Raw genomic sequence first — 11,742 nt, forward strand, 5'->3', positions numbered from 1 at the left:
CCTGTTCACCTCGCTCACCCTACGTGGAGACGTCACATGCTCACCTCACTCACCCTACATGGGGACGTCACCTGCATGCCTTGCTCACCCTATGTGGGGATGTCATCTGCTCACCTCGCTCACCCTACGTGGAGACATCACCTGTTCACCTCACTCACCCTATGTGGGGACGTCACCTGCATGCCTCGCTCACCCTACATGGGGATGCACCTGCTCACTTTGCTCACCCTACGTGGGGATGTACCTGTACGCCTCACTCACTCTGCCATCAGGACACTGCCTGAATTCCTCTCTTGAACCAGAACTGCTTCCAGCAGACAGGGTCAGAGAATAGCCAGGGGATCCCTAAGTGGGATCAGGCCACTCCAGTCTCGGTTGGCCAGGAACCGAGCCCCTCCAGGACGGAGGTCCATCCAGTAGCCTCATGCATCTGCACAGCAAAGCTGGGCATCGTCCTCTGCTCCCAGATGGTGGCACCCTCCTGCTTGCCACTCAGCAAACAACCCCAAGGAGGAGGCCCCATGGTTGGGGCTGGCTGTGTCGAGCTGCAGCCCCAGCTGTCCCTAAGCACGGAGGCTTTGGGAGGAGCATCACTTCCCGGTCTCAGCGGGTGTCTGGAGGGTGGGCTGGGTCCTACTGAGGCCAGGCAAGGAGACTCCACCTAGGCAGCCCCACATCACCACCAGGACACAGCAGGAGGCAGAGGGCGTATACCACGCTTAAAGCCCTGCTCATTCGCCAGTAGAGCAAGCCCCATAGCTACCCAGACAGGGCTTGGCAGGCACAGTCGTCTGAGCTCCTGTGTGGGATGCGGCCCCGTGAGTGGCAGTGGGGTTATGTGCTGGGTGGTGCCACACAGGCAGGCCCTCCATGCCCCACATCCAATCAGGAACATATGGAGCCGCTGGGCCGGCCACACCCGCCTTCAGAGTCACCATCAGCTCAGCATCGTCGTCCCACAGAGACTCACAGGGTCACACAGCCCCGGCCCAAGAGCAGCCCCACACGAGAGCCTCCCTCTCACTCTATCCCTAAAGCACCCAGTGTCTGCGCTTCTTGTAGAAGCAAGGGCCAGAGACCACCCCCCAACATCTGGGGCAAGCACCCTGCAGCGGCCAGAGAAGACACAGCTTGCTGAAGTGCCCAGGGGGGCCACATCTTAGACTTCTAACCTTGTGTACTACAAATGCAAATTCCTGGATACCTTCTAACCTTTGGAATGAGGCTGTGCCCTGTGGGCTGGCTCCCTTGGGCCCCCTGAGCTACGTATAGCCCACGCTTTCACCTGGAGTCTTCCTCCCATCAGGAGACTCTGCTGTCTGGACTAAGGGCTCCCTGAAGCCCTGGCACACACCCATGATGCCAGCACAGGGCACGGTGCTCACGCCCTGGTGCTGTTGGTAAGTAACTAGTAAAAAGGTGTGTGAAAGAAAACACGTTTACTCATTCTGCAGACACTTCCTGAGCACCTGCGATGTGCACTCTGGACAAATGGTGTCCAGGTACAGGGAGAACGAGACCAATGGAGACCGCAGCACCGCCTGGCTCAGAAGGCACGGGTGCAGCCCGTGTCAAGATGGCACACGCAGGCGTCCAGGCGTGGGCCTGTGGGAAAAGGGCGTGGGGTGGGGGTGCAACCTCAGCTAAGAAATCAGGAGTAGACAGTGCAGAGTCCCATGGAGGGAGGGCCCAGGCAGGGTGGTTATGTGAGCATCACAGCCGATGCCCCAGTTCCTGCTTCAAGATGACCGATGGCAGGCAGGTGCCGGAGCCGCTCCTCTGGTCCCCAGGCTGGCCTCCCGGTCCTGCCCACATGCTCCCCTGGACAGTCCTCATGCCTCCTCACCTGCGAAGCTCTGCACAAATCCCCCTTCCCTGAAGTTTTTGGGACTCCCAGCCAGAGTTCTGTCCCTCTGGTCCCTACGTATGAGGTCCCCCATGTCCAACCTGCAGCCCCACACTCTAGAGTTGAGATTCCACCACAATCCAGGCTGCAGGCTGGGAGGCCCTTCCATCGCTGCCTGGTCACCCCGAGGACTCAGCTCCTGCAGGGCCTGGCTCATGGCAGCTGCTCGCAAGAAGAACACAGGAGGAAAGGGAGCAGAAACTCTGAGAGGTGTAAGCTTCTGGGCTGCACACGTTCCACTGTGGGAACAGGCTAAGCTCCAAAAGCAGAAACTGGCTGCAGATTCCTATTTGGAGGCTGCAGGGACTCGGTTACACTTGACCTATTTCCACAGGCTCTCACCCGTGGGGCAGGACACCTGTGATTACATTTCCCTGGAAGGCAGCTTTCAAGGTATCAAGCTCCCACGTGCAGAAACAGGCCCTGGAGGCAGGAGCCCCAGGAGCAGTGGAGAAGCTCCAATGAGAACGAGGCCAGAAGGGCAGCCCAATAGCAGGACCCCCACCACCAGCGGCTGGGGAAAGGCTGGAGATGCCAGGGCCCTCCTGGGAGGTACCAGCTTTGTCCTCGAGGCCAAGGGGAGGAGAAGCACAGGAGATGCTGGGGACAAGGGGCCTGACACAGGCCAGGCACAGGGAGGGCCCAGCCTCATCTGCCCATTGAGCAATATCCAAAAACAACAAACAGGGTCAAAATGCCAGCACTGCAGCCACAGCAGCACGGGGCCATCACAGGTGCATGGGTCTCACAGCTTCACAAAGCAGAGCCTTGCCAAGCCCTAGCCATGAAAGGCAGCCTGTTTCTTAAGTACTGTTCCTTCAACAGGTCATTCCTGAGCCCCAGGCTGTGTCCCAGGACACTGGGGGTCTGCTCTGCACTGGGAGACTCAAAGTCCAGATGGGGCCCACAGGTGGTAAGGTGAACCAAAGGCCACACCCTGACCACCAAGGTGCACGTTTGCACATGTTAATTCCGAGGTTGGGAAAGGATCCTACAACATGGCCAGGCCGAGGTTTGCAGCAGCATTTCGCTCTGTTGGTATCCGAGGATCTCGGGGGCTGGGGACCATGGGGGTGCTGCAGATAGTGACGCATCATGGAGGGCTGAGGAGAAGCAGGCTCCTGGGACCATTCCAACAAAAAGGTCCACCCGCGTGCTCCGCCAGGACCCCGCCTTCCTTCCAGCCAAAACAGGACCGTCATACATACCTCGGAACTGCACCTCCCTCAGGGGACCCTTCCCCAAGGCAGCACGCTTCCCATTCAGCCCAGGCCCTGAGACAGACCCTCGGGAGCTGTGGCCCAGGGACACGCCAATCTCCCCAGATCTCTTGCATGGTCTGAGTAAAAAGAATCCTGAAATTCAAGATCCGCAGCATTTCTAGCTGCTTGCATTTGTTTAACAAACATCTCCAGATAGCCCTGGTGCTTTCTGCCTGTAATGAGGCCCTGGTGGAGAGCACCTCCCAAGCCCCCTATGGTGGGAGCCCCACCCCCAGCACATCCTGCATCAGGGGATCCTGCTGCAGGAGTCCCCAGTGTGCCCAGCCCATCGTACTCCAAACTGCCCACAGATATGGGGAGCCCCCCCAGCACATCCTGGCCCAAGCCCTCAAAAGCTGCAGGAGCCCCCAGCCTGCCCTGTACACCCTGCCCCACACGACCTGCAGATACAGGGACCCCCAGAACATCTTGGCCCAACCCCCTGGCCTGCCCTGTATACCCTGCCCTGCACTATCTACAGATACTGGGACCCTCCCCTACCGCCCACTGCCGCCCACCCAGAACATCCTGGCCCAAGTCCCGCGCCCTTAGCTGCAGAAGCCCCCGGCCTGCCCTGTACACCCTGCTCCACACTACAGGCAGAGACAGGGGGCCCCCCAGAACATCCTGGTTCACCCCCACTTCCCCGAGCTGCAGGAGTGCCTCTGTCCCCACAATTCTGGGTCTGTGCCACCATCTCCAGGGAGCCCACCAAGCGCATTCTGGCCCTGTCCCTGGCTGTGGGAGACCCTCCACCCAGGACATCCTGCTCCCCCCAGCTGCAGGGAGCCCCTGGCCCACCAGTAACGTCTGTGTGGCAAGGCTGAACCCTGGTGCTGGCCAGCGGGTAGAACGGGAGTGGGCAGGGGAGTGGGCCCTGGCAAGTACGTCCACTCCTCTGAGTGCAGGGAGGGACGGAGGTGACCAGCCTGATGTGCAGCTGTGGACAGAGGGGGAGGGCTGCTGGGGGCTGGAGGCCACTGCCCGGTGGCAGTTGTGGGAGAGGCAGAAATGACCTGGATGGCTCCAAGGTGAGGGAGAGGAGAGCCCACTCTACAGACTTCCCCACAGGCACGGGCGCCGCGTGGTCCTGGGGCCACTGACTGGGCAAAGACAACCTGGCACAGGGACAGGTCGGGTCTAGTCTGGGATGTGCTGAGCTTGGTGGACGCACGGGATCCATGAGGATGTCACAGTGATGACTCACATGGCACAGAGGTGACCATGACCCTGCCCTGATGGGGGCAATGACTCGCTGCTGCAGAAAGGTGACCCCTCCGGGGCAGCCTAGGAGAGTGAAGGGACTCCACTCTAAGGAGCCCAGGCATGCCATGTCCCATCCACGTCTGCCCAGCCTGGTGGCATCCCCGCTGTCTGTGCTTGGACACCAGCCCTCCCGGGCTCCAGGGCCCTGGCCCGCCAGTACCTTGGCCCAGCCTTGGTTCCACCCCAAGGGTTTTAAAACATTTAGAACTGGGAGACTGTTTTCTTTCTTTCTTTTTTTAAAGCTTGTATGTGGCAAATACCTTCTTTTAAGAGGAAATAACTCACTCCTCTGGCTCTAAGAGGGAAGTGTGAAATTCAAGAGTAAAATCAAGGTTTGGAAAAGGCTGCTGTCCCCAGGTACCAGCCCCACCCCGGCAGTGCCTCCCCACACAGGGCACGAGGGGACAGGGGACGAGGTTGGAGGGCCACCAACCAAGCAGAGGAAAGACCGCACTGAGGGAAGCTGGGAGCTGACTGTGGTATAAGTTCAAGAATAGCCCTCACCTTTAACACACGAAGCTCACGCTGCTGGAACACGACTGAGAAGCCAGGGATGTGCTGCTTTTAATACAACAAGTATTCCTCAGGGTTGCAGAAGGACGTGAGTTTCAGAGGGACAAACACTGATCACATTAGAAAATAGTGTTATTTCCAAACACAAGCCTAGCATCGTGCTTTTTTCCCTGGGCTCATTTTCAAAATGATTCACACCTAGACTAAAGGTTTACACTGGCAATGCTGGAAACAGTAACTGGGAATGGTAAGCATGCCCCAGCACCCACAGGAGACCCACAGGACTCGGAGGGGATGGCGGTGGCCCCTGGCCGTTCTGAGAACCATGGTACTTCTGTCATGGGCCGCGTGGGGATGAGGGCCCTGGAAACAGGAAGAGGAAGGTCAGGAGGGCTCCTCCTGCGGTCTCTGTGTCAGAGGCAGGGACATGGCTTAGCAAGACGGGTGACCTCGTGAAAGCCTAGCTTGGACACTCCCAACCAGTCATGCCCAAGCAGCACAGCCCAGGGCGCCTTCTTAGACAAGAGCGGTGAGAGGGAGCCACGTTCTCCACCGCCTGGGCCCTCCCAGCACTCGAGGGCGCTCTGCCCGTGCGGGCACAGGAGGCACCGGGCATGGGCCAGACACCCAGCAAGTGTGGTAGTTGAGTCCCACACCCGGCTCCTGCAGCAGGTCTCCTGAGTGGCCACTTTTTCAGGCACAAAATCCTAACATTTTTATATGAGAAACAAATAATTCAACTGCAAAAAAATACCAATGTTAGGAAGAAATGATTTAAATGAAATGGAAGCAAGTAGCGACCACAGCTTGACATTTTCTAAAGACTACAGTTCATATAGGAACAGAGGGGACGTGTGAAATTCAAGAGAAAAATCAAAGTTTGGAAAAGGCTGCTGTTCCCAGCAGGAGCCTCCACCCCAGCAGTGCCTCCCCACACCGGGGACGAGGGGACGAGAGGATGAGGTCGGAGGGCTCAAGAGAGCTGCATCCAGAACACACTCTGAACGCAGTTGTGGGCCGCCTGCCGCCTCTTATTAAAGAAAGTGGACATCAGAGAGGAAGCGTTTGCGAAGTTTGGTGACGGCTCACACAGTCTAACGCACAAGTGAACCACGGGGCTGACGGACGCCTCGGGCTTCCCACCCCACTCAGAGCACGGCCCTACAGCCTCTCTCAAGCCTACCCACTCCTGAACCTGGGTCCCACAGGGCGGGGGATGCGCCGTGGCCCCATGCATGGGATGAAGGGCTTGGGCTGGGTGACTGGCTGGACGCCTTCCAGGGAAAAGGCAACGTGTGGTTTAAAGCGGGAAAAAAAAAACACACAGCTGCAAAAAAAGAGAAAAATATAAGACAGAGCTGATGTCTTACCCCAGGTTTTTTGTCCCGGGCATAGTAAAAACTTAAAATGCACCTGCTGCGGCCAGCACTGACCACAGCTGTGAACAGCAAGCAGAGATAGGAGCAGAACCCACGTGGCCCCGTGTTCCAGTGCGAGGAAGGAGTGGGTCCCCAGCATCGACGATGATAGGGGGCCGGCCCCAGGCAAGAGGCCAACATCATTCTGAAATGTATAAAAACGTGCTCCTTTAGAGTTCCGGAGCCACGACCACAGGCAGCAAAGCAGGCGCCCTGGGTGTCATCTCCTGTCTGGGAATGGGAAGGTGCCACCTCACTTGTCTGAGAAGGGAACCGTGCCTGCAGGAAGTGCGCAGAGCAGGGTACATGCGTGGGGGAAGAAAGCACCTCCCATGGCTCATGCCAGCCTCGCGTCCTGAAACAGACCCAGAAGCTGCAGAGTTTTAAAAGTTGGCACAGATGAGTGCTGACAATATAAGATAAAGGACTCTTTCTCAAGATGAAACGGGAGTGCAAAGACAGTATCCATTTAAGACGAGCTTTGGGCCACGATCACAGGCTTCCCCCTGAAACTGATGGTGCTTTGCTGTCAGCTGTAAAACAAAACTATGTGTGTGCGTTTCTGTGTGTATGTGGGTATGCTTATGTGGATGTCTGTGTACACTTGCACGTATATGCGTGTGTATGCACTCACATGTATGTGTGTATGCGTGTGTGTACACACATATTCTCATACACACACTCATATTAGAAATCCAAGTTTTAGGACAGAATACTATAAAAAATGAAAACTAAAGTCTTTTCCAATTTTGAATCCCCTTTCCCATTCTGCAAAGTTAACCACAACTGTTTCATGAGTGCATCATTCAGCAAATTAGACAGGATTACAGGAACGCTCTCGATGACTTTGAGAAAAAAAGCCAGTTCTCTAAGGTCAGGGCTCCTTGTGAGGTCAGGGCAGGCATCCATGCTAAGACAGCCCATGCTGCCCTCCCTGCCTGGGAGAGGGCATAGCACCTGGGCTTCTGTGTCCTCACCTGTGCTTCCTGGGGCGAAGGATGACAGTGACCAGAGGCGAGGATACGGGAAAATGATCCCTGGGCCTCTACTGGACCAGAACAGTTTGGCACCATCACACCCAGGTAATCAGAAGGCAGCTGGGGGCCATGGGCCTGGCACCGTCTCCAAGGTCTCTGAGGCATCCAGGGGGGGAACAGACCCTGTACAGCCCTGGCCTTCTCCACCCTCCCCAAGGGACAGGCACTCTCCTGCACATCCTCCACAGGGTGTGGCTGCCCTGTGCTCCCATCGGGTACGCTGCCCAGGGCTCCTTGGGCTACCCCACCCCTCCACACCCACTGCCCAGCACTGGGGCTGAGCCAAGAGCTGGTCTTACTGAATCCAGGCAGGCAGAACCCGGGGACCCCGTGGGCAGCAGGAGCAGCTCAGAGAAGCTTGAGGAACCTCCATCCCTGTGCATGTGTGCCTGGAGGGCACCAAGGGTCAAGAACACATGACAAACACAGCCATCCACATGAGGAACCTGGCGAGGTGTGCGGGCACAAGATTTCCTGCTTGGGAGTGGCCACACTGGACTCAGGAGCGAGGCTGAGAGGGCAGAGTCCTGCTCCCGAGTTTGTTTTAAAAAATCACAACTCTGGCGTTTGTATAAAAATGTGGAGAAAAAGATGGCCCACTTTTGGGTAAATTCCATGCAGGGCCACCAGGCAGGGAGGGGCAAAATCTGTCCCTGGACTCAACCCTCATCATAATCCTCTCTGTGGATTAGCCAGCGTGGGCAGGCGGGCACCCAGCAGCCTCCTCCACTCTGAGACAGTCACGCACGTCCAAGGACTCTGCTACAAGGTGCACAGGAAGGCGTTATGCTTTCCAGAATGTAAGTTCTTGCTGACTCTGGTTCTGAGCAGCAGAGATTTTAGAAATGGGGAAAATGCGTCAGAACCAGGGTGGGAAATACTCATACCCACAGCCTCCAAGGAAAGTACCGAGAAAACCCTGGGTGATAGAAAACCACTCACGACTCCAAAACAATACATGAATGTGTGACTATGAAGAACTTCAGCTGAATTCACCAAGATCCTACAATATACTATTCACTGCTCTCTACTAAATCTATATCCTTGCTTTAGCCAGGGATTAAAACATTGCACGTATTACAGACCCTGATGGCTTTGATACCTCTTTTCAGATCTTAATGTGCTGTTTTCTGTCCAAAGAGGTAGTTAAGCTCCTCATTAAATCTGTAGTTAAATGACAGATGGGCTGGCTGGGGAGGTGTCCCCGCATGGTGCTAATCCGAGCAGCCCCTCCCTGGTGGCAAATGCTCACAGGTAAATGCAGGTGGTCACTGGTTTATCTCAACTGGGAACTTAGCTGGGTTCCTGAGGGTTCTTGAGTGTGTCGGCCACTACTGGACTCATTTCTTTTTTGGGGGAAGAAGGCTCTCTTGGCTTGAAAGATAGGCTATTTCACTCTGTGGAAACTTTACAAGATTATATAAAAGTAAAAGCTTTGCAAAGCAATGCTTGGTGAAAATCAAAATGTTTCGAGAACATTTACAAACTATACCCTTGAGCCACACACTGCAGACATCCAGCAGAAACAACTGGAGGTACAAACACACCCAGTTCCTCAGATGGGGCCTCTGAAGTGACAACGAAGCAAAACCCCCTCTGTCAGGGGCCCCGACACCTAAAACCAGGACCTCTGCCTGGCTTCCGCCCAAGGGAGAACAGCTGCCCGAAGCCTTCAATCTTGGGACCAGGAGCCTCTTGATGATCCCCTGCCCAAGAGCCACTGGGAGCAGCTTGCACCCTGAGGTCTCGGGGAGGAAAGCAGGCCCAGGGGCTGGGCACTCTGGCTCTGTCCTGACATCTGTACCTACCCATGAGAGTCTCTGCCCTGCTTCTCGCCAGGGCAGTGGGTGCACACTTTTGGACAGAACACACCTCAACCGGGGGGCTGCAACTATGACAGGGATGACACAGGAGCCTCTGGGGACCTCCAGGGAGGAGGGGCTTGATGTTTCCCCCAGGGAGTCAGGAGGGAGTAGGAAAGGCAGGAAGAGAGAACACGCCTGATGCAGGCAGAGCTGGGGCAGAAGCAGGGCTGAGAAAGCCCTGGAAACCAAAGCAGGGGTTCAAATTTCATCCGGGGCGTCAGGGCTGAGGGCTTCCGAGCAGCAGAGAGCAGGAGGAAAAAAGTCTGCTGGGAGTGATCCAGGCAGAGAGCCTGGTGGCTGGGTGGGGGTGAGGACTGAAGAGGAGGAATGGTTGAGGGGCACAAAATGAGCGACCGCGTCCCAAGCCCTCCTTTGAGGGGCACAGCACTCGGCAGCTGACAGCATGCGGCAGAGGGAGGGCCAGCCAGAGCGGTGGCCGAGGGTTCGGCACGGCCCCAGCCCCAGAGTCCAGCTGCGACACACACGGAGCCAGGGGAGTGGGGGGTGGGGGGGGGGGGCGGCGAAGGGCCTGGGAGCCAAGCTGGGGATGACTTCACCCTGTGGGTCACCAGGAGAGGCGGCACCATCGGGCTCTCCTGCTCCCCGTCCCCTTCCATACCCTGAGGACCAGCCGCATCAAGGGGCTTTGAGCTAAAGCAGGCGTCCTGGGAAAATGACAACCTCAAACTGGCGTCAGTAACTTTTCACTTTAGTGTTCTTTCAGATAAAGTACTTTATGCATGAACACATCTCCATCTTCCCGGAAACTGTATTCTCACAATTGGAAGTGTGCTCCCTATAAACCGGACAGCCCCATAGGCCCCGAAGCGGTGCTTGCTTGTAGGAATTATTCCGGGGTCAAAAGTAAGGTCCTCTTGAGAGTGGATCTCAGGCAACTGCAAACCCAGCTGGCAGCCAGGTAGCGGGAAAAGCCAGGCTAAGCCAGCACATCTCCGGTGCAGTTTCCGGCAGCGAGCGGCCCCCTCCCCACGACGCCCCCGGGTCTCCCCTCACCACTGTCCGATTGCCAAGATCTCAGCAAACCGTTCCCTCCCACGTGGCAGCCCAGGTTGCATAAAGTTGATTCTGGTCACAGATCAGCCCCGAGAAAGCATCCCTTACAACGGGAGCGAAGCATGCACCCCAGAAGGCAACGTGCGGCCGCAGAGCAAGGGGACCCGTGCGCCTACAGGGGACCCGCACCGCCTGCGCGCCGCGTCCCGGGCACCACCAGGCCCCGCACACGAGGCTCACCCCGCGCCGCGGTCCCCTCCTGCCCGCGGGCCGCGTCCAGGGAAAGCCGCTCCGGAGTCCCCGGGCTGCGCGCAGGGCCTGCCAGGGCGGGAGGGGCCCGGACCAGGGACGAGCGCGGGGACCGGCGATGCAGGTCCAGGCTCCCGCGGGGGCCGAGGTCGGGATTCTGGGAGGCAGAGAAAGGGTTGTGGGCCCGGTTCAAGGTGCGGGGGTCTGGGGGGAGGAGCAAGACGCGGGGCAGGGATCGGAAGCGGGGACGCCGAGGAAGGCGTTGAGGGACCAGGATGCGCGCGCGGGCTGCGGGAAGCCGGCGCAGGGACCGAGGCATCGGGTGCGGGCGGCGGGGACGCGGGCTGAGGGGCGGCCGCGGGGAGAGAAGGCGCCGCCGCTCGCAGGGCCGCGCCGCGCCCCAGGCCCCCTCCCCGGCCCCTCCTCCGCCGCGCCTCCCTGGTCCCCGCATCCCTGGCGTCCGCGCCAGCTCCTGGGGCCGCGCGCCCGGGGCACCCACCTGGGCCTTCTGCAGGGCGCTGAGGCGCAGCTCGTGCACGAAGGGGTTCCGCCCCGGGGGCGCCAGCCGCCGAGCATCGCCGGCCCCTGCGCTGGAGGCAGGGGCGGCCCGGGGTCCGCATCTCCGCAACCTCATGGCCGCGCCGTCCCGCCGCGAGCGCAGCCGATCTGCTTGGGGCGCCGAGCGGGGCAGCGGCTGGCTGGGCGCGGGTCTCGGGGCGCGAGCCGAGGATGCGCGGCGGCGGGAGCGGGCCGGGCGCGCAGGCGCGGGAGGTGACGTGGGCGGGGCGGGGGCGCCGGCCGGGGCGGGGCAGGGGCGGGGCGTTCCTGGAAGCCTCGCCTCCCGCCGGCCGGCAGGGGCGGCACCAGCGTGAGTTCCGCGCCGCGGAGGGTCTTCTGGGGTCGGTGGGGAGGCCTGCGCCGTGGGAGGCCGGTGGCGCCTCCTGCAGCCACTGGAGCACAGGGATTCCCGGCGGGGTCTGCGCCGGGAGAAAGGGAGGTCTCCGGGGCCCGCGAGGCTGCCACGTCGTCCCCTTCCGCCGCTCGGCCCGCCTGCTCGCGGGACGGAGGAAGGGGCGGGCACGCGTCCAGCTTGTGCGCAAGGCGGGCCAGGCCCTGGGTGCCGAGCCCCGGGCTGTACCGGCCAAGGCCTCGCCATTCTTCTTATTCGTCGTGCTCCTAGCTCGCACCGGCGACCCTGGAAGCTGCCCCGGG

At 59.1% G+C, this 11,742-nt stretch overlaps 1 protein-coding gene across 1 annotated transcript in view; it reads right to left on the bottom strand.

Moving 5' to 3' along the window:
* LPCAT1 (lysophosphatidylcholine acyltransferase 1) overlaps nt 1-11,300 on the bottom strand; it is a 73,876-nt gene extending 62,576 nt beyond the window's left edge. Inside the window, exon 1 of the mRNA XM_026448024.2 lies at nt 11,030-11,300. Coding sequence (XP_026303809.1) covers nt 11,030-11,164 — 135 coding nt within the window. The 5' untranslated portion in view covers nt 11,165-11,300. The remainder of the gene's footprint in view (nt 1-11,029) is intronic.
* Nucleotides 11,301-11,742: the final 442 nt, after the last annotated feature.

This window comes from Piliocolobus tephrosceles, chromosome 4 (genome assembly GCF_002776525.5).
Source record: "Piliocolobus tephrosceles isolate RC106 chromosome 4, ASM277652v3, whole genome shotgun sequence".
Classification (NCBI taxonomy): Eukaryota; Metazoa; Chordata; class Mammalia; order Primates; family Cercopithecidae; genus Piliocolobus; species Piliocolobus tephrosceles.